Source organism: Emys orbicularis, chromosome 13 (genome assembly GCF_028017835.1).
Source record: "Emys orbicularis isolate rEmyOrb1 chromosome 13, rEmyOrb1.hap1, whole genome shotgun sequence".
Classification (NCBI taxonomy): Eukaryota; Metazoa; Chordata; order Testudines; family Emydidae; genus Emys; species Emys orbicularis.
In genome coordinates, this window is record NC_088695.1 from 40,207,994 (window position 1) to 40,231,238 (window position 23,245).

At 39.7% G+C, this 23,245-nt stretch overlaps 1 protein-coding gene across 2 annotated transcripts in view; it reads left to right on the forward strand.

The window, feature by feature from the left end:
• STXBP4 (syntaxin binding protein 4) overlaps positions 1 to 23,245 on the forward strand; it is a 135,824-nt gene that overhangs the window by 56,182 nt on the left and 56,397 nt on the right. For both annotated transcript variants that reach the window (XM_065415521.1, XM_065415520.1), the window contains 5 exons: positions 628 to 693; positions 11,717 to 11,893; positions 15,342 to 15,458; positions 16,731 to 16,780; positions 18,996 to 19,129. In XM_065415521.1, coding sequence (XP_065271593.1) covers positions 628 to 693; positions 11,717 to 11,893; positions 15,342 to 15,458; positions 16,731 to 16,780; positions 18,996 to 19,129 — 544 coding nt within the window. The remainder of the gene's footprint in view (positions 1 to 627; positions 694 to 11,716; positions 11,894 to 15,341; positions 15,459 to 16,730; positions 16,781 to 18,995; positions 19,130 to 23,245) is intronic.

The window sequence follows — 23,245 nt, forward strand, 5'->3', positions numbered from 1 at the left end:
CCAGTCTCACCTCTCTCCTCACTGCCAGCAATGGGGAGTCTCTGGGCCTTCCAGGGCGCTGTGGACTTCTCATGGGAGCCCCCCAAGAAGCCAAGTGGGCACTGCCAGGTGGTGGTGGCCCCAACCCCAAAGGACTCACTGCCCAGGAAGCAGGAGCTCAGCTTGTGCCTGTTTAGCCGTAGCTGCACCCGCTGGTCATTGGGCAGGCTCAGCATGCTGCTGGCCTTGCACAAGGGCATAGCGAAGCAGGGGTGCTGGAGCGTGTGGGTGAAGCGGCTGCAGCCCCAGCACTGAAAGGGTGCACTGTGGCCAGCATGAGCCTCCTGCTGCCCACGCCAGGACCGGTAACTGATGCATTAAGCCCAGATGTGCCAGGACTATGAACTGCCAAGCGCCAGTGCAAATTAAGCACTGTCTGGCGGGCCCACACAGGAAGGCTTGGCGGGCCATATTTGGCCCACGTTGAGGATCACTGCTCTAGAGATTAAGATTTGGTCTGGTCCCAGTCTTTACTAAGGTAGTCGTTTATTTGTGTTGAATGTTGTAGCTAGAACATAGTACCTGTCCATATGCCATGGATATCATTTTGCTGCTGCATAACTAATTAGTCACTGTTTCTATTAACAGGAAGAATTGACTGAATCTGTAGGTCTACGAAAGCAGTTAACAGAGGAGCTACAAACTGTTAAACAAGTATGTTGTTGTGGGGTTTTCTAATGTGATTCTGAAGAGTTTTTTTAATAATAGCTTCTTTTTTGTGCAGGGGAGAGGGTGGAATTCTTTGTGCACTTTATGGTTTTCCCCTCTGCTACACTGATTTCACTTCATTGGAGTTACACTAACATAAAAGTAATATGATTGAGTGAAGAATCAGACCCTGTAGATGGAAATATTTTTGCCTGAGCAAATGAGGGATACTGGGGCAAATGTTCACAGCACATCTCCCATTATCTTCAAATAGTGATTGAGCAGGTAATTCCCAGAGTGTCACACTGAGTGGTAGCCCTTTATGTTTTCTGTCTGCTTTTTCATGAACTTGGGTGAAGATGGTTAAAATGTAATTTAAAGTGCAGCAAAAATTCCACTGGTAAACGCCACATGAATTCCCTCTTATTTATTTATGAGATTTGCTCAGTTTTCTCAAGTTATAAAATAATCTCTAACTGCAAGTGCTAAATATTCAACCTGGGGTATGAAAATCCAGCTGTATTTTTGTGAGTCGTACAGACGATTGTTAGCAGAAATAAGAATTCTGCAATGAGAACTTTGCTCATCGTAAAAAGCAAAATTGTAAGCTAAGCCAAAAAGAACCCTCTCCCATAGCTGTATTGATTCTTCAGTGGTAGCAGTAACGACAAAGTTTTCATTAAAATACAAAAAGAGACTCAGAAGTGTAGAGAGTTAAATTGGCTTAAAAGGTGCTGTCTTTCAAACTTCTGAACATAGCCTTTCTTCAAGTGATCTTATCCTTTCTTGCTAATGCTGTACAAATAAAAATCTTAAGTACAGTACTGTTAAAAATCTTGTAGGTAAACATGATTAATGTGTACATTATTGCAAAAGGAAGTGTGTGTGTTTAGGTGTAGCTTTTGAATCAGAAAAAATGAATATAAATGTTTCTCATTCTGCCATCAGACCTCTGCTTTTAATTATGGGGGGGGGTGGAGAAAGAGCATTTCTTAATTGATTTAGTCTTTTCATTCCTCTTAAAATAAATTATGTTTTAAATTCACATTTGTACATAAAACAATTATTCTGATGGAAAAATTTTACAAATGTATTTTATTGTATTCAAATAAATTCATGATAGTACTGTATATAAATTATGTGAAATGTTACAACTGCAGGGTCATGTTCTGTACTGTTGTTTTTGGGAGGTTGAGGAGAGATGATGATTCTGAGGCAGGGAGGGGACAGATGTAGAGTTATACCACCTTTTGTTCCTCCCAGATTCTGGGCTGCCGTGGGAGCCACACAGAACCTGCAGTAAGTTAGAACAGTCTTTCATGACTGCCTGTGGACTGCTCTATAGGCCTGAATATCTGGAGTTCATAGTGCTTCAGCCTCTCTCTCTTCCACCGTACTGCTACACCAGAGTGTAGATGCGAGGGACAACTGATGGCTATGTACACATAAAGGGGCTATAGTGAAGACCAGCATCCTGCCCAAAGTGTAAGAAGATCTCTACCCCAAGAGCATACAAAAATAAGACATTGCACAAAGTCCAGCCAAGGGAGGATGCGGAGGGCGTGACAGGTGGGAGGAGAACAAGATAGGAAAGGTTCTGTGGCCTGCAATGTGCAGGAGGTCAGACTAGATGATCACAGTGGTCCCTTCTGACCTTAAAGTCTATGAGATTCCTGGAAAGACCCAATGTTTAAGGAGGGAGATAATGAGGAGAGAGAGAGGAGGCCCAGGTAGCCAAGTACAGGCAATGCAAAGACATGCACAGGGCTGAGCAAAGTGAGCAAAACTCTGCTCACACTGACCTGAGCACTGATGTGTAGGGGACAGATGGGCATGGATGGACATAGCTATTTAAGTACACTCCAGTGAACTCTTGTGATGCTGTTTTTAGGATTTCTAGCACTGCTGTTACCAGTTAGAAGTACTGACTCCTGGGCCTTGCTTATATTGACGTTTAGGAAAATCTCTCTCTGTTGCTGCAGCACTTGTGCTAGCAACAGTGAAAGTTCTACCGTGGACATGCCACTGAAATCCTTACCTTCAGAGCATCGAAGAGAATGTCTACGCTGCAGCTGTGAACGAGTCTCCCAGCCCCAGTAGACAGACTCGCACTAGTGGGGCTTGAGCTAGCACGCTAGAAATAGCAACGTGGATGTTTCAGCTCGGGCGGAAATTTGGGCTCTCAAGCCCATCAGACCCTCTAGGCTTGAGAGCCAGAGCTGGAATGTCCACATTGCTCTTTTTAGCACATTAGCTCAAGCCCTACTACTACGAGCTCTGGCCCTTCTAGTGCGAGTCTCTCTATGTGATCTGGGAGTAGGGTGACCAGACAGCAAGTGTGAAAAATTGGGACAAGGGGTGGGGGGGGGGGGTAATAGGAGCCTATATAACAAAAAGACCCAAAAATCAGGACTGTCCTTATAAAATTGGGACATCTGGTCACCCTATCTGGGAGGCTTGCTCACAGGTGCCACAAGTACTCCTGTTCTTCATGTAGACCAGTGGTTCTCAACCTGCGGTCCAATCAGCACAGAGCTGCGGCCCATGTGACATCCTCAGGGCCATACTGCTTACTTGCATGCTGCTTGCATGCCTGCTGACTGCAGCAGGTCTTCTGTTCCAAATGCCAAATGAAAAGTTTAAACCTTTTCTCTTCTGTTCTTATTTTGAGATTAGATTTATACTTTTGACTTTACTATTTGTTAGGGTTTTTTTTTTTTATTACTACCCTTCTGAACTCAGTTAGAATATAATTGCTATTTCTGGTATTGCTATGTTGCTATACTTTACATGACAATCGTTAAGGCATTGTGGACACCTAAGCTACAGAAATGCATGTGCTTGGTATTTTTAGTGATAGCAATGCCCATTGCCACCACATGAGGCCCTCGTGTATTTATTTCTCTGTCTGCATTGTCATCATGTAATTTTGAAGGTCAGCTTTGCAGTGTAAAGTTCAGGCCTCCTGGTGCTGAACAATAGGGTTTTCCCAGCTGTACTTTAAGTAATGGCTACTGAAAAGGACATAGCCAGTGAAATCAAAGAGCAATAATTAAATCATGGAAAGTTTCAACATATTTGAAATATTTACTTGCAGAAATATTTACTTCTGTTTATATTTTGAGTATATTTTATATTATTTTATGTATTCTAAGCAAACACACAGATCTGCATTTCAATTAATATTGAGATTCATTGTTTGAGATTCACTGAGACCCAAACTGTAAAAAGCCAGGCTACTCACAGATCTGGTTGACACTCTGTTCAACCTTCACATTTGGGCTTTCTACTTGAGTACCCAAATTGATGCTTACCCATCTAAAACATGTATTTGGATGCATAAGTGTCTGATCCTGCAAGCTGCAGAATACTTCCTGACCCTAAATCAGCAAAGCACTTAGTGCATGCTTAACTTTAAGTATGCGTTTAGGTGCTTTGCTGAATACAGATGGACTTAAACACGTGGTTGAGTGCTTTGCTGAATCAAGGCCCTTATGAGGTATTGTGCATTGAGGATGCTCAGAACTTCACAAGAGGTGCTCAGTATGTTTTAGGACTGGGCGGGCCCTAACTAACAATTTGAACACTGAAATGTACAATTTGGATGCCAGATTTAAGTGCAGAAGATTGAAAACTAAGCACCCTCTCTAGAACTCTATGGCTAGGTCTTCACTGGGGAAAAAAGGTGTGCGTTTTACATCAAGATACCTATCTCGAGATAGCTATTTAAATGTAAAATCCTATTGGAGCCAATGGATACAGGCAGTTTGTACCTTGATGTAGTTAATTGAGGTCAACCCTCTACTCTTCATCTGGTTTTCACCTTGACTAGCTACGTTGAAGTAAACCTAGGGTGCCTTGTCTTCACTAGGATTTTACATCAAGAAACGCATCTTTTTTGCAATGAAGACATAGTCTAAAAATGCTGCATAGTTTAGGCTTATCAGTTGGGTATTATCATTTCAACATGAGACTCCTGCAATATGTAGATACAAAGGGATTATAAAGGAAGGTGTTTCCGTATTATAATGAAATCTACGTATCTTTAAAAAAAAAAAAGTCACAACTTGAATGCTCATTAAGCATTTGGTGTGTGTCCATTTCCTTTTGTCAAAGGCAACTAAAGAACAGTCCCTAGCTATTAAACCATTCTTGGCATATGAGCTGTGTATGTATATATTTAGGGACTTTTAAAAATGGTATCTTGTACCACACAGAGAATCCATGAGATGTGGCAGCTTTTCCCCTGATCTTTTGGTCTGTTACGCCCTCCAAAGTTTTTCAGTCAACAAGATCAAAGGGCAATAATTAAACGATGGAAACCCTGATGTTCAGAGAAATGCTATTGTCTTAAATCATCGATGTAATCAATGTTCAGTTGAACTGGTCATTTATCATAAAGAATATACCCAAAACATATCTCATTAATTGCCTCCCTGGCTGAGGGAAGGCTCCAATATTCATTTATTCTGTATCGGTATATAGAATGTTTGTGTGTAGCACAGAATGACTGAAGATTAGAGTTTTCCTATAGATAATATAAGCTTAGAGTCTTCCTATAATATCTTTCCATGAATAAATAAAACATCATAGTTTTGGGTATAGATGCTATAAATGCTTGCCTACGGCTAAGTAGTGCCATGGTGAGTATATATAATTTGAGAGCACCTCCTCCTCATTGTTAATCAATGAGAATAGCCATCTACATACTTAAATTAATTATTTTCAAAAACAAGTATTTAGCAGGCAGGTCTCTGTGCTATCACAACCACCTTTGATCTTTTACTTGCTAAAACTTTCTCCCAGGCTGAGTTTATAAAAGTTATTTTAAGCATCGTTAAAAGTTCAGTGTTATGACCTGAAACAGTAAAGTAGTGATCAATCCAAAACTGAAATGTTTTAACCTGTCTTAGCCAATCATTAGCCTGTAGGAGGAGGGCAAATCATTCACTTGAGTAAATTCTAGGCTATCATAATACCTGGTTATCCTCTGGGTGCAGGCACAGATAATTGTACCGGTATGTATCAGGTGTTAGAAAGAGACATTAGAAACACAGATTCTGAGACTTTGATTTTTTAAAATATATTTTCAAACCCTTTTCTTCTGGGCACTTAAAAAAATCTTTTAACAGTTGAATCATTACATCTGCCCCTTATCACCTTTTGTTCCTTATTGCTAACCAAGTTATTTCAAACCCCTGCCATCTGAAGATGTTAATTATAGGCTGCAGGGCAGAAAAGGAGCTTTTAACAGTACCCATTGAGCTGTGTAGGGAAATAAGGGCAGCTTTTATTGCTTCAAGAATCGCCCTCTTTGCAGTGTGTTACTGCCTTTATAGAATTGTTTATTACTCTCATTTTTAAAATCAAGAAGGAAAACAAGTTTCTTATTTTTACTGTTGAGAACTTAAATAGTTATTTTCTGAGGAAAACCAAGGGATTTTAAAATGTTTAAATTGTTAAAACTTGTTCCCAAACTTTTAATGATAGAACTTTTGATGTATTTTAACGTACATTAGTTATTGGCTAAGAAAGGCATGACTCCAGTTAAAGTGACAGGTTTCAGAGTGGTAGCCGTGTAAGTCTGTATCAGCAAAAAGAATGAGAAGTACTTGTGGCACCTTAGAGACTCCTTATTAATTACGCTAATATCAGTATGTCTATATATGTAAAGACCTAGGGATGAGATTAAAGCACAGCGTAGAACTGACAGCCCGTTGGGAGAGGGAGCTAACGTGCCTTTAGGTCGCCATTGTGCCCTTCTGATCCCAATTTGCTTCAAGGGCTCCGGAAGCTCTCCAGGATAATTTAGACATCCCTAAAGGCCTGTCCACAGCCCTTAATGCTGTTTGGAATCTGAGTAGTACTATATGCTGCAACCCCATTCCTGACATTCCCCTTCTGCACACAGCTCCAGCACACCCAGGGCTTGTGAAGGGACCCTCAGAAGGAAGCCATACGGTTATCTTCAACATAATCCTCACCCCTCCCATCAGAACTGTGGCTTTAGGGCTACTTTATGCCATGCTGGCCCTTTTACGTGTGTAAAGAGGTTGGAGCCGTAGTGAGGATCTCACCCTAAATAGTTACTGTACATCAACAAAGCTCCATGGGGTTCAGTGGAACTGTCGTAATTTACACTTGCTGAGGACCTGGCCCAGTATAGTACAATACATAAAAAGTATCTAAAAGGGAACTGCCTCTAGGATTCTGACTTTCAAGCCACACAGTAGCAAAAAACTCTGTGAACTTTGTAAAGAGCCCAAAAGGTCCAGGTGTACATGTATATACAAACATCAACTGTGCTTGTGAGTACAGAAACAAGCACTGCCCTGAAGTTGCCGGAGCTGTAATATAATTCTTATTACTGGCAGCTAGATGAACACATCAGCTACTTAAAGTCCTAATTCCAGTGTTCACTGATGAAATAATTAGCTTTTTAAACTGGGTTAAAATTTACCCAGGCCAACATGGCTATGTTTTACGTTGCTAGGTCTTCTTATCGTCACTCGGGAAGGTGACTTGGTATAGATTAAGTTGGTTATACAGTCAAACCCATGCTGGTCTGAAAATTGGGTGGGGCCTTGCAAGGATGCAGAAACTTACAGGAAAACTTTTTTCCAGTGCCACTAACCAAGGCATAAGGGCCCATCGCGGGTTCCCAGAGCTCAGGCTCCAGTCTGAGCCTGAACATCTACACAGCAATGTTTAGCCCCACAGCCCGAGCCCTGTGAGCCCGAGTTAGCTGACCTGGGACAGCCACGGCTCTGCTGCGGGTCTTTTATTCCAGTTTAGACATACCCTTAATGGCCTGGGACCTACCTGCCTGAGGGACCACATCTTTCACGGTGATATGTTGCCGCAGTTGAGAAAATAGAGGCACTTGAGCTGAAGCACCCTCAGTATATGAGAGGGTTGACAGCTTGTTCTCTATGACTGCCCTCAGTTCTGGAATTTTGTCCAAAATGGACCAGATTTGGCATGCTGCAAAGCTCTTGTCTTTTCCTGGGCAGGATGGCGGTGCTTTGAAGGAGTTGTGTGCCTGAGATTTGGGAGCTGGGACATGATTTATTTTTCCTCTGTCTTCAAGGAAGCTGCTGAGTTTATTTTTGTTTTCATTAGTGTTTGTATTTTTAATGCATGACAAAAAAGACCAAAGACACGTATAGATGCTTTTTTATGTATGATTTGTATAAAGCCAAATAAATAAACATACTTGAATATTATCTGCCAGCTTTTTATTGGATCACATTTGTAGTTAGATTAGAGGAACATCTTCCTTTTACAAGGAAGAGTGTTCAATGTTAGTTACACTGTTTTTGGAAGCTGGAGTACTAAACAGATTAATTCAGCTGTCAAACAGGAAGATTTTATCTAAGGAAGAAATAGAACGTGGTTCACAATGTTGTCAGGCCACTTCACCTTGGCAACTACAATATCAGAACCCTACGTGCTCCTCCTTCACCATGCACCTCATTAATTGGTCCGCATAGCTTGTTACCAGAAACTGATGTTACCATGCTAGAACCAAAATGTAAAAACGTGCAAGCTGTGAATATGCAAACAGTGAACAGAATACAGTATATACAAAAAGACATTGGACCAAATTCTGCGCCCTGCTACTTCCTCTTTGCAATGCTGTGATGTCACAAAGGGGTTGGAAATTGCCAAGTCTTCCCTGAAAGAAATCTCCCAGGCATTGGGGAGACACCAGCAGCTGTAGAGTCAGATGTAGATTCTACCTTCCTTCACAAAACCGACTCAGGAGCCAGGAGAAGGGGTGACTAGAGCAAGCTGCCCTCCAGTTATCCCCGTCATTGGTGACCACTGCCAGAAGCACAGGTTAAAGCAGCCCCAAAGCTGCTCTAATCTGCGCTGTGTTGGATATAGAATTGGGAAGATAGTGAGCTACTTGACGGCACTGCAAAGTAATGGGATTTGGGGCACTGTGTTGTCAAAAGGTGCTATCTGCACATATTGCTTTGCAGGATTTGGGCCTAACAGAGCAAATACAGTCCCCATTACATGTAGTAGAGAAGGGTTTTTGCTAGGTGAACCTTTAAGGTACTGAGCTAAGCATCCTAGATAGGGGGGAAAGTATGCTGGTGGTTCTGACCTTTAATAAGGGTGTTCAGTAAATGCATATAAATTGGAAACGTTTTCCAGATTAGTAAGAAGCTAAGGAGAACTATGGGTTGCTGCTTTGGTTCCAGTGAACCACAACATACAGTGTATATCTTGATCAGCAACTTATTTGGTCTAAAGCAGACACTTTGAAGGATATACTGACTAACCTGGGAATTCTAAAACATAAGGGAGCAGACTAACTGATGTAGATAACTGTGTGTTGAACTAATTAAAAACTTGTCTCTGATAAAGCTGCATGTTTCTTTCTTCCTCTGGGAGTGTCTGTTTTGTTATGAAACTTAGAAGGAAGTTAAAAATTTTAAGTTTTAACTGCATTGGTATAGCATGGTGAATGCCATTTGTTTGTTTTTGTTTTTTAATTCTACTGACAACTATACAAAGAATTTGGGGGAGAGCATTGCAGTATCTTCAGTACATTTCATTACATTAAGGTCCACTTTACCAGTGATGCTGCATGTATGTGTGTGTATATATATATTGATACATATTTTTGTAGGAGGAGATTTTTCAAGAAGGATTTTCAGAGGAGTTAGAGCCCAGCTCTTGTTGACTTTCAATGGGAATTTCATCCCAAAGCCCTTTGCAGACTGATCCACAGATTAATATTCTCATAGAAATTTATGAGAAAACTCCAGCAGAAATAGAACTCAAACCTTGCGTAATATATTGGAATCTATTTACTCACCACTGTGGTGGGAAGGATCGTGGCTGATGAATAGTGCACAGCAACACAGCACAGCAGTTTAGGATTGGAAGTTAAGAAGAGTATTGAATCCACTTGAAAAGTCATAGAAACTTTTTGATGGAATACTATCATTACCATGAACAGGACACCAAGGTTTACACACCTATTTTGCACCAGATTTAGCCACAAAACACAAAATTAGATCTAGATTTACAATCTCCTCTCTCTCTCTCTCTCTCTCTCTCTCTGATTTATCCCTTTTGTTATATCTATATTTTTATAAAGCTGGTTTACTTTTAAATGAAGAGCTAATGTATATATGTAGCTAGGTAATTTTTGTTCTGAATAGGATTCACTGAATTGCCTATTTCATCTACACATGCTACACAAAATGCTTAAGTTTAATTAGGAGTAACCCACAACAGCATTAAATTCTTCATTGCATTTGAAGGCTTGATTCAGTAGCAGACTGCATCTGTGGCCACTGATCTGTGAAGTGAACATCAGACAACCACAGAGTTAATCCTAATTCCTTAAGGGAAATTTTAAAGGATTCCCTCATTGGAAGCCTCAAAATACCACATTGGATGTTTCATTTTTTGTTTACAGCACAAAAACTGTGATTCTGCCAACTTGATTGTGAATGGGGGACTGAGGGTCTGATCCAGCTCCCATGGAACAAAGTGGAAAGGTCTGGATCTGGCCCTAAGTAGGGGCTCCTTTGAGAGAGCTTTGACTTTGAATGGAGTCTTCAGTTGTTAGCTCACCAGTTTTGTTCCTGGCTTCAGCCAGAAAGATAGACACAGAGCCTGATTCTTTTCTCACTGACCATGGTTTTCGCGTTGGTGTAACTCCATTCACTTCAGTGTAACTGTTGATTTCCACCAATGTAAGAGGAGAAGCGGGTTGGTGGTTCTGTGGGGTGGTGGCGAATATAGAAAAAAATGTTTAAATACTTAGGGGCCACATTGATGTATAATTTGTAAATTAGGGCACAGTCCTTCAAATCATGTGAGTTAATCATGTGAGTACGAAAGTCAGGGCCGGCTCCAGGCACCAGCTTGGCAAGCAGGTGCTTGGGGCGGCCACTTCGGGGAGGGGCGGCGCGTCCAGCTATTTGGCGGCAATTCGGCGGACGGTCCCTCACTCCTGCTCGGAGCTAAGGACCTCCTGCCGAATTGCCGCCGCAGATCGCGATCGTGGCTTTTTTTTTTTTTTTTTTTGGCTGCTTGGGGCGGCCAAAACCCTGGAGCCGGCCCTGACGAAAGTAGTCCCATTCAAGTCTGAAAGACTACTTGCATGAGTAAAGATTTGCAGAATCAGGCCCTTAATTTAACAATACTCAATTTACAAAATAAAAGACGTTAATGCGAATTAATATTCAGTGACAAACTTAACTGAGAATTTCCGCACTTCTCTATGTTTAAGTTTTGTAACTGTTATATTCTTTCACAGCTGTTTTTGTAAGCAGGGAATAATTTATCTACCTTGATTTTAAAAAGTTCACAAATGGTTTTTTATTTGAAAAAATACCATAAAATTTCCCCTGCCTTCTCCTATGTCTACTTTCCTCTTTTTTTCTATGGCTCCTATATAGAAAGCTTTCCTTAAATAATACAGGAGTAAAGAGTTGAATACAAGAACCAGAAGGAAACAAAAAGCAATAAATTTTTAAAGGAATTTAATTTGGGCAGGATACCAAGGTTAATAATTCATACCAAAAAATGCTGTGGAAACTGTGGACTGATTCACTGGATTCAGGCAATAATAAGAAAGCCAGATACCTGTACTTAATTGGAGGCTTTCCCCTGGTATGGAGATGGTGGGCTTCATTATGAATGTCAGATACGCTGGTGTTAAATCACTTTTACCTCCATTGGATTTATACCAGTGTACTAAAACTCAGAACCTGGTTTGGTGGTCATGATTTCTTTAGGATTTGCTGTAGAAACTGAAAATTATTTTTTATTGAATACAGTCCATTAAAATGTTAAATGTCAAGGAAAGGGCTGTCTTACTTTACAGTTGTTAAAATTCTCTCTCTCTTTTTTAAACCTTTTCCCCTTATTTTCACACCACAAATTTTAAAAAGAAAAAATGGAACTCTCTGATCCTCAGTCCCAAAATGTAAGTCCTATGCCAAAAGCAATATTTTATCTAAATCAGAGACTTGTTCACTTTGATTGTATTTTATAGGAAGCCAAGGCAGCAGTGGAAGAGGCAAGAGCCCTGCGAAGTAGGATTCATCTTGCAGAAGCTGCACAGAGGCAGGCTCGTGGAATGGAGATGGATTATGAAGAAATAATCCGCCTATTAGAGGCTGAAATTACAGAGCTGAAGGCTCAGCTCGCTGATCATTCTGGCCAAAATAAAGTAAGTGGAACAGTCATCTCTCATAGTTACCATGGTTTCCTTGCTGTTGTCATGTATCCTGTTTTCATTTTCTTTTCATCTGCTCTTCTAAAGTAGGTCACTGTTTTGTCTTGTATTATTCAATAACTGGAATGATGCGTAGTGAAGGGGGCAATGTGAAGGCTACGAGCCTTCCTTTATCTAGATATCTTTAGGCTGGAAAAACAAGAGCCAGAAGCTTATTTGGGTCATTGGTCAATATGGCACATCTCAAGCATTAAAGTATAAAACACTGAATATTTTCGTTTTCTGTTTTGTTTTAAAATTTACTAATAAATGTCATCAAAATTGAGGCAAAGAAAAATCATTTTTGTGGTTGATTAGAGCTTTCAAGGAAGTGTGAGAGACTGAAAAATATTTTAGATTCCTAAGCAAATTCACACATGTTCAGTTCAGCTTTTGCCTGGTTTCTGTTATTAATCAGTGCAGATGTATCTTCAGTAAGTGTGTTTGTTGTTTACACTTGGCATATAGTTAGAATTTTAGCCTGTTTCTCAGTGATGCACAAATAATAATAATATAAAATTCAGGACTATTCTTGAATACATTCAAATTTACTCAAGTTAATTATTTGAAAGACACAACATTAGTGTGACCTAAATATGATTTTTTTTTAAATGAAAAAGGTTGTACAAATGAGCCTCACACTCGAGGCCACCATATTATCCCCAATGATTTTTAGAGACCAATTTAGAATAAAACAGTTTGGGACAATTTCTAATGAACCTCCATAACTGGGAATCCATTTTTATGCTGACATATATTGTCCATTGTTTCTTTGTATTTCCCTGTTGTCTGTCTATATCCATCTGTTGTTTCTTGTCTTATACTTAGATTGTATGCTCTTTGGGACAGAGACTGTCTTTTTGTTCTGTTTGTTCGTTCAGCTCCTAGAACAGTGGTGTCCTGGACCATGAGTAGGGCTCTTAGGCTTTACAATAATGCAGATTAAAAAATAGTAACAATAATAATTGGAATTTGTGTGTGTGTAGTTACCTAGTTTACCCATGAAAAATGGATATGCCCAATAATTTAAAATAAGGGTGGCCTGCTGAAATTTTCAAGGTGAAAATTAGTTCAATATTAAAAAAGCAAAAACTGTGTTACAAGAGCTATAAAGTGCATGGACTTAATATTTCACTGCCTTGCACACACTTTGTGCAATCACTTAGGCCCAGATTTTCAAAAGAGCGCAGCTCCCATTTAAGCACAAAATAAGTGTCCAGATTTTCAGTTATGCTCATCACTTTGATGCATGTTGGGTGCTAAACTTTCTTGAAAATCTGGTCGCAGACATGAGTGCTTGAAAATCTGGATTTGAGTGCTTTCAAAAATCTGACCCGGGGCCTGATCCTCCACCCATCTTGTTTAGTGGTAACACTCCCATTGACTGCAACAGGTGCAGGATTAAACTCTTGTACTTGTGCAAAGTTGGAAGCTATTTAGGGCTGGGACTGTCTACTAGTCTGTGTTGGTACCTAGCACAATTAGGCCTCATTCTTGGCTGGTCCTTAGGCATTACCATAATAAACCTGATAGATTTAAAAAAAATAAGTTGGTGTAAAACATTACTATTCCAGTTTGGTAGCCTTTTACTCCCACTTTGTGTGAGTGGTTGTACAGCAGCAAGGCAGTAGAGAATAAGGCCACTTAAGTAGCATACTTTGAAGTGCTCTTCTAAATTTAATTTATGCAACTGGTAGTGTAAGCAAGAGATATTGATCAGTTCACCTTGTTTCTTTAGGTACAGTACATGAAGAAGAGTTTTGCTCCACTTTGCCTTTTGATAACATCTGTAAGCCAGGGAAACCAAAACTGTACTTAGTAAAGCAGCAGCAGTTGGCTGTATTTAATAAAATCCTCCCTAAGTAGGCTTAGCGTCTCCTTTTCCAGTAATGAACAGTGTGATATACATTACAGAAAAGAAACTTTCTAATCAAGCAGACTTTCTGAAATTCAGAATAATGGGGATTCTGCCGCACAAAACTGTGTGTGTGTGTTTGCTTTCAATAAAGATATAGTTATTAGTAACAGCACTTTTTAGTAGTTGCAAATCTTATAGTAGGTTGTATTCAGGTGATGGGCTTCAAGAGAAGTGCACCTACAGCAATGTCAACCATTGTCTTTGTAGAGAGTGGCATTTTCTTTCCCTTTTACTGAGAGGTATTTTGTGCCTAATCCTCTGCCTAGCACACAGATCAAGTAAACAAATGTGCTCATGTATACATGGTGGCCTCCATCTTGTCCAACGCCACCAGAGACTGAACGCGTTAGAGCTACAGAGCCAGCCTCTGTTGATGGGGCTGTACCAGACTCTTATCCTCTGTGGATCAGGCACAAAGGGGGACATGTAACAAATATTGAACGATGGGTTACACATATGTATGTAGAAAACTCTGAGCGGTTTAACTCTGTTCAAGGCCTGCCACAGAGTTACTAGTTGCTTTGGTGAGATCCTAATGTAGTAGTTAAACATTAAACAAAAAACAGTTTAATTCAAAGTTTTAAAATAATTCTGATCCAGCAATTTATCAGAAAAGGAATGGAGACCTGGGCTTCTCACCATGATCAAATCAGCACCGTGGACTGTTGGGAGATCCAGCCCCAGGCTGATGCCCTTTCTAAAAGAACAACAACAACAAAGGTTGTAAAAAGAGAAATGGTGGCTGCAGTCTGTTGACAGCACCTTGATCGCAGCAGGAGCCTGATTCCCAACATGCATGTCCCATGAACAACTGAACCAGAAGCATTCTAAAACTTCTGATTCAACTGTTCACTCTCAGATCTAAAGTTAAAAGGCCTGGTAGAAAACAGAGTGTGGGCTTGTCAACATGAACAATTAGTTCACACCAAGCTGGGGTGTGAATCTACCTTGCACTAACCTGCCGCAGACCAACTGTCCTTGTGCACCCTGCTGACGTGTTAATAGTTTGTTAGAGCACTTTGATCTAGTCCTCAAAGCACTCTTACAAAGAGTTAACACACATCAGCAGGGAGTTGGGCAACAGCAGGCTAGTGTGGGGTACAGTCACACCTCAGTTTGCTGTGAACTAATTGTTCATGTAGATAAGCCCTCAGTTACTTGAACACGGAGGAGATAAAGAGTGCTACGCAAGGATGCAAGGAAAGCATTGAGGGGACAACATTTTAAAATCTACAGTATCTCTCAATAAGTTCTGAATTCAGATTTTATTTTGAACGTCATGTGCATTTTTTAGGCAATTTTAGGGCCTTCAGGATCCTTTTGGTAAAACAGTATTTGCTTCCTTCTTCCTCTTTCCTTAAAATTTGGAGAGACATCCCCCATCACCCTCACCGTTCACTCAAAAAGTTTGAAAAATGACAAATAGGATAAATAAAATTAAGTCTTGAAATTAATTAGATAGTATTAACTTAATTTCTTCCACAGGATAGTGTTCAAGATTTAAGAAAGAGAATTACTGTGCTTGACTGCCAGCTGCGGAAATCAGAATTGGCTAGGAAAACCTTTGAGGTGGCCACTGCAAAACTGCTGCAGTTTGTAGAGGTAACTTTTTTCCATTGTTGTTTCCAGCAGCATTTTGTTTAGGAAAAGATGTGTGTTAATAAAGCTAAGGAACAAATAGGATAAATTAAGCATGAATGTGTAAAGCTGTAGTTTGAAAAAAACATTCACAGCTTATACAACCTGCTGAAATAAGGGTTAAGGCAGAATTTCATGTAGGGATTTTTGAGTCATTTGATTGTTGCTGTGTGCCTAACTGTAACAAGCATTCTTTTGTTTGTGCATTAAAACCTATGATTTTAGCATTTAGAGGTCAAGTTTCTTTATCTGGAAATAGTAAAATAATGCCCATTTGCAAAATTAAGAGGCAGATATACATCAGTAAACAGAGGTTATGTTGAAAACATGTTAAAAAACCAGAATTTTAGCTTGCTGTATGCTTAATCCAACTCAGCCTGTTCTGCACTATTTTATACTGAGCCAGTTAGTGTTGCTGTGTCACTTTATACTAGCTGAGGATATGGTCTACTCATATATTTATTTCACATAGTAGAAAGGTTTATAACATGGAAGTATAGATCATAAACACACAACACGGATGTGTTTTAATTAATTTTGTCCAATTTGTGTTTGCCTCCCCCATATGGTGGACCTAAGTTGCCCCTTGCTGTGAAAATAGGGTGATTTTGTATTTTGTAATTTTCAGGCAGCTTAAAATTGTTACTGCTCCTTTCCCCTATGCTGACTGCCAATATAAGAAAATCTCCCAGACTTTGTTTTTGAATGTCAGATATGGGGGAAAGGTGTCGCAGGCTTATACAAAAGAGTTCCTTAGGGGGGGAAATTATGTCATTTGAAGTGTTATCTTTTATATCTCAGCAATATACCTTATTTGCATCTACAATTTTACTTCCATGGAGACTGAGAAATTTCTCATTTTATAATCCTTACATAATGGGCTGCCAATAGGAAAACGTTTGATTTAGCAAATTAGCCATTCTACGAGAAGATCTGTGCGGTTAGGGAGATAGAGTAAAGTCCATATGAAAAGTGTCCTACTTTATATTATTCACATTTGCATAGATGTGGCTGAGGTGCTTTGGGTTGATAGAATATTGTCCACATGAAAAATCATTTAGGGTCCTTCAGAAGAAAACTGAGACCCCAGCTCACTCCCTGTGGCTAGGAATACAAATTGTGTGTTCTAAGTTTGCAGGGAGACAGAAGGTCTTTAAGTAGACGACAAAGCAACAAAAATAGCATGTGAAGCTTATAAAACATTAACTATTCATTTCTTTGATTGTTTGCCAACAGGTTGTGCACGAAGTACTAGCAGACAACTCCATCCCCTTGTCAAATTTAAGGTAAGAAAACCTAAACTTAACTTGTTTTATTGAAGGTAATATGGTGAAATGATATGAAATATAGCAATACATGATGTTATTGAAAACCTTTGTGAGAGGGTTAGAAGCTCCAAACAACTCATCCTAAGCCTTAGCTGTTTTCTTTCTATACTCCCATGCATTTCTGAATGCCACTTTTATGAACAGTGGAAATAAAAACACAACACTGGTCTCAGGGCTGCAACTTTCATTAACAATTTGAAGATAAAACAGTTAACCAGCACAGACCTAGCACACCTCTGGGCATCTGCATGCTTCCATCAACCAAAGACACTATATCCCTTGCCACAGCTTTCCACCTTATTCTTTCCCCATGCAAAGCGTACGACTCTTTGGTAGAGACTGCCTCTCGCCTATGTCCAGTAATAAGTAGCATCACCACTGTTAGTGCCACCAACATCTGTCTAGTTCCGTTTCTTCCGAGAGTTTAGATTTTGGTTAGGAGGACTTTCAAGGTTACTTCCTGCACCATTTATGTGGCCAATGACCCTGCCAACAAAGGTGGAATAAAAGAAAAATGTGCATATTCACGTATGTCAGAACATCATCAAACCACCCCTAACAGGGCTAGGGAGAAAACGCTTGGCCCACTGCATCAAATAGCTTATGAATGAAATAATCAGCTACCTGCCATGTAATGCCTGCAATAAGGGAGAGGGAATAGCCTCTTGCCGCTGGCTAGGGCTGTCTGCCAGAGGGAAAAATTCCTTCCTGACCCTAAATATGGCAACTGGTATAATCTTGTGTACCGTGAGGATTGTACCAGCAAACTCCAGTAGCACTACCTGCTTTTGTTACAAAGCAACAAGCATTCAAGCCTGTAATCAGAGAAACCATATTTATCTAAACTTTATGAAAGTGAACTGAATTACTTTAATTAAAAAATGCTGCAGCTCAGATGTATTCAACAGGATTTAGAGCAGCCTTTGGCCTCTTAAAATACCAGTGTAATTCTATCCTGTCTCACAGAGCAGGTTTCTCCTTGTTCATGTTCAAGAATAAATGCTAAATAGGACCCTAGCCTGCAAACCTTATTCACGCAAAATTCCTAGTAAAATCAAATCTGTTTAACTGAAATTATCAGGGGTTTTGTCTCACTGACAGTTTCAGGATCAAGCTCCCAGGCTGTAATGGATGCCTGTTAAGTAGCAAACAAATTCTACCCTTATGTATTTATGCACTAATCCCAGTCAGGTCAATGGGAATTGTATTTGACTAACAGAGATAGCAACATTTCATTCTTTACAAAGTTGGTATACCCGGTTTTCAAAGGCGATTCTGAGTACAGAAGCCAGTATAATCTTTGGGTAAGTGTAACACACTGCTGGGGATAAACTTAATCTAGTAAAATACAGTCTTCATTAAAGATGATTTCTCTCACCCAACTTCACTGGTCAGGATCCATCACAAGATCACATTGCTTAGTTCCTTTGTCTCCTAAGGTGAATCATAACATAAAGGTGCTTTACTCTCTCTTTTATAGTTCAATCAATCTTTGAAACATATTCTTCTGAAGGGTGCACCACCAGATAAAGTTCATGCCAAGTAAAGTAGTCATGGGTCTGGAGGATAAGACTCCATGCTGGTTCCTCTCCCACTGGTGATTGCTGCAATGCAAGTTGATCTGTTCCTGCAACTTCCGATATTCAAATGAATAACCCATTGATTATGATTGCACCTGGATGGAGGCTTCAGCCTTTCCTTTGTCTGGGAAAAACCTGAGTACCAAGTCCCCATTTGTCTGATTTGAACACATTTTAGTCCCATATTTCCAGCACAACTGTGTGGTCCTTTGTGGGTTTACCATACATACACTATGCAAGAATATTAACGATCAGTGTGTTATTACTTTTCCAATGATACCTGACCCTACAGCTGTTAGATATAGATTATGACATTAGTGAGTTGGGGTACACTGAACTGTTCTGCTGAAACTCACTGCTAGATACTGGGGAGCTCCTTGCCATCTGACATTGGGGTGCTGTTAGGGTCACAGTAAGTCTCCTGAATTTGGTAGCATAATTTTTTTGTTTTGTTTTGTTACTGGAATGAGACTAAAATCAACCAAGAGATGTATTCAACAAGGTGAAAGGATGCCTGTTTTATTTTATTAAAAGGAACATTTTCCCTTGTAATCTTATAGACAGTTGATCTCTTTGCTGTGTGTTCCTTCCAGTGACCGAAGAGGCACATTATCTACCAAAACACTCCTGGCACGACTGGGGAGGAATGGACGTACTGTCACAGCAACCCTTGCAGCAGAAGCCAAAGATCTTACTAAATCTGTCCGTGCCATTCTGGAAGTAGATTGTGAGTATATATATATATATATATTCTACCCGCCACCCCCGCACAGCCTTTCTCCCTTTCACCTTTTGATTGGCAATTCAAAGTGGAATATTTCAGCAGTTATCAACTGAACAATAAATCTAATCAGTCATTACTGTAGGTTCATCAGAAGAAAGCACATTTGAGCATAACAGCCACTAGGAAAATCCTCGGTGTAGTTCAGATAGTTGTAGCAGCATTTACACTTAGTATAGAATCATGAGCTGGAAGGGTGGTTTAGGTTTATGATTTATGAGGTTTATTATCAGCCCTTATCAAGGCACTTTTATTAATGTGCCAAACCCATATTTCCCAATGATAACTAGTCTACACTGCGGGTATGGTTCCAGGAAAACACTAATTATAATACTGACAGTCAGGTGGTAGGAAGAAAAAGGGACCTTTTAACAAGCAGGTCTCAGAGACAGACTCCTACAGCCTGCTTCCTGTTCTAATCCGGAAAGAAAGGTAATTCACATAGTCCAGCCTGTTAACAACGTAAGCATATTGGTCCTGATTTTTCTATCAATTGCACTGATATAAATTGATATCAATAATCGTCAAAAGAGTTACACTGGTGTAAAACTGAAGTGAAAGGAGAATCAGATCTAATGTAAAGATAAAAGAAAAAATTACAATCCATCAGAAAGTTCTGCTTTTTCTTTGACCAAAATGAGATTTGGATTTTTTTTTTCAGATCTTTATATCATTTGTAGTTGGAATGATCTATCTTTTCAGAATAGACTAGAAAGAATTTTATGGATTAAGAAATGAGCATTGGCCAGTATTACATTACAACTGTCTGAAAGAAAAGACTGTCAGCCAGCAGTTTTACAAATGCTATAATCAGTTAACACAACAGCTGGTTAATTGGTCATTTCACAAGAAGGGTACATATACTAATGCTGAAATGGGACAATCCTTCTGGAGTCTTTTCATTAACATTATACCAGTATTTTTAATATCTCGGTTCACAATTAACTGTCATGATTCAAGGAACCCAGAATTGTAAGTGAATGCAGAGTTCGGGTAGCAGAGACAAGGTATTTGATGGCAGAGGGCAGAGCTGACTGTATCACTCCTTCCCAATTACAATTTATGAAAAAGTCATCAAGGAGTCTACAGTCCTGTTTCCCATTTACACTTAAGGTCCCTTTACACTGCTCTGGCACTGCAAAAGTCGTCTTCAGCAACAGCATGATATAATTAGATGAAAATAGTATTCAGATCAGTAGCCAAGGAGCACATAGCACAGCTCAAAGGAGCAAAAATAGCTTGAAGCATGGTTATTTTTCTCAGTCTCTTCTCTCCCCCATACACTCTGCACCAGGAGCAGAGAGGGGATGGCATAGATGCCAGTTCTATGAATTGGTACCACTTACAGGTTTCCCCGAGCTGAGAGAGTCATCAGGGGCTGGTTAAGTCAGCTTTATGGCTACTTTTTAATCATCAGAGCAGCACAGAGCCCCTGGAGTAGAGGCCAGGGTCTGGCCCAGACTGGGGAGTCAGGAATCTTCTGCATAGTAATCCCACCTCTGCTGCTGATTTGCTGTGAGACCTCTGCCTCATTTCCCCCTTTTCTAAAAGGAGACTAATGCCTGCCTTACACGTGGGTCCTCCCAAGGATTAACTAGTTGTTTGTACAGGACTTTGAACATGTCAAGTGTGATATGGGTAAAATTTTCCAAAGTGCCTAAGGGCCAGAGTTAGACACCTAGTGGGATTTTTAAAACCACCTGGGTGCCTATCTCCCATTGATTTCAGTGAGATTTCACTTCAGCTCTCACTTGTAAATCTTTGCACAAAGAAGGTTATGCAGTTGGAGGCTAGGGGGTCTGATCCTGAAATGTTTTTATGAATGTGAGTTGGTGCACTGATGACAGTAGACCTACTCACATGAATAGGGGCTGCAAGTCCAGGGCCTGATAGAAAATTATCAAGTTTCTACTCTGTTAAACTGAATTGGGGAATGTTTAGTGCTGTTTTGTTACTATATCCACTCTTCTGTTTACTTCACCATCTAGAGTACCTATCCTGAGCAGTACTGACAGTACTGACACCCTCCGTTCTGACTGCTCAGGAGGTGCTCAGTATCTCATAGGACTGGGGCATAGATAACTGTATCTCCAGAGCAAGAATCTAATTGCTGCCTTTACAATTAGCAGTGTTTTTCCTTTCCTGGTACACTCATAATAGTAATTTATCTATCTCCTTAGCTTTAGGCAGATATGCCATAATAGTTCATTATATACATATTCCACTGTTCACTGAGAGAAATAATAATTGATCTCATTTATGTGGCTGGGATGTGTTCTCCAATTCAGTGAATGTCCTGTAATAAATCATAGCTAGCCTTTTACAGAATGCTTGTAATTCCACCAAAAAAAAAAAAAAAAGTAGGCTACATGAAACACAATCCCTTATTACTGCCAATATTTTGAATTAAAACTAGGCCATAGAAGAATGTGACCACTAATATTCCCTTATGAAAATTAATTAGCTATTTCCTTGAATTATTTCTAACAAAACGTTATTTTCAGTTTGGAATTTCTGACATCTGTATTAACCTAAAGAGAGAGAGAGAACCTGCTGTCCTTTTTCTCCTAGCTAGACCAGCTTTCATTCACAGCATAGCAGTTTAATAAACAAAGAAAATATTTCTTCTGAGGTTTAAACTAGCAACCTGTAGACATTTCTGATCAATACGTCGCATTCTTCAAATGTTTGCTGGGCAAATAAGTGCCTTGAAAGTTTCTTACATTAGATGCCTGTAATGAAGTGCAGCAAAGCGAGAGTATTATAGTGGTGATTGCAGCGATTTGGTGCCATGCAGCAAATCATTTAAAGAGTTGCAGTGGTATCTAAGGGATCAAGTTTCTCATTTTAGTTTTGTACTTCCACCTTCCCTTCTCTTTTGCACACTGCCTTTCCTCCTAGGTAGTTCATGAGCAGGCACTCCACTGCCAAAGAGATCATTAAGGTAGGAAATGCCAGTTTAGTACATGGAAATTATTTTAATCCTGTTCAGTAATATCCATCACTCTTCATAAAACACATGCCAGGGACTTCAGATAATTTGACTGCCCTAGCCTGTGAAAGTACAGGAGGACAAGCTCAATTACTCAGACTGAAGTGCCATAGGGATTCCAGAAACTTGGGGTTCTCCTTTCACTAGGCCTGATCCACAGCTCACTGAAGTCTGTAGAAAGATTCCCACTGACTTCAATGGGCTTTGGCACAAACTCATGATGATGATGTGCAGGCTAACTTGGGAACCCTCCAGAACCCGAGCTTTAAGGACTCAAGTACTTAAGCCACACTGTCCCAGTTTTTCCTTCCAAGATGCCAAAGTTCCATCAGAATGAGTGTGTGTTCTTTAAGGTCTTTGAATATTGTCTTTCATAATTTTTAATCTGTAGTGATTAAGTGATATAATGTCTAAGGGAACAAATGCTCTCCAAGCTTCTAAATCTTTTAGCAGTCCATCATAGGAGGATGGGGGTGTTTTATTTAATATTGACTCTCAGCTGGTGGAAGGGAACCATTAGTGGGGCAATTGTACCAGGGACTATTTTGGTTTGATACTATATAAAACTCATCCTAAACCTCTAATATGTTTTATTTATGGAGAGACAGACACTCAACTATTGTTAAGGCTGAAACTAGTTTTCTCTTATAAGCTCCATTTTAATATTCAAACACACTTTTGTTAAAGTACAGTCAATGCACCTGAAATGTCACAATTGTGAATTTATCCCAGGATAGAACTTTCCAGGAAAGTTTAAGGCAGATTGGATGAGGAATTTAGGTGTTGTAGAGCTGTATAAAACCTACATTTTATACAGCTCGAATTGTATAAAACGAGCTGAATTTTGTAACTTTGTAATGCATTACTTTTACGTTATTTACTGTGATATATTTTTTGCATCTTAATCCCATGTTAATGAAGGAGGTTTTTTTGTTAGTGTTGCTAGGGAATGAGCATAGACTAGTTCTATTCTTGAGATAAATTTAACAAGTTTTACAATATTTGTTTATTTCTAGGTTGCCTCTGTAAATCCATTGTTACCTGACATCTCTGTCCAAATGCAAAAGTCT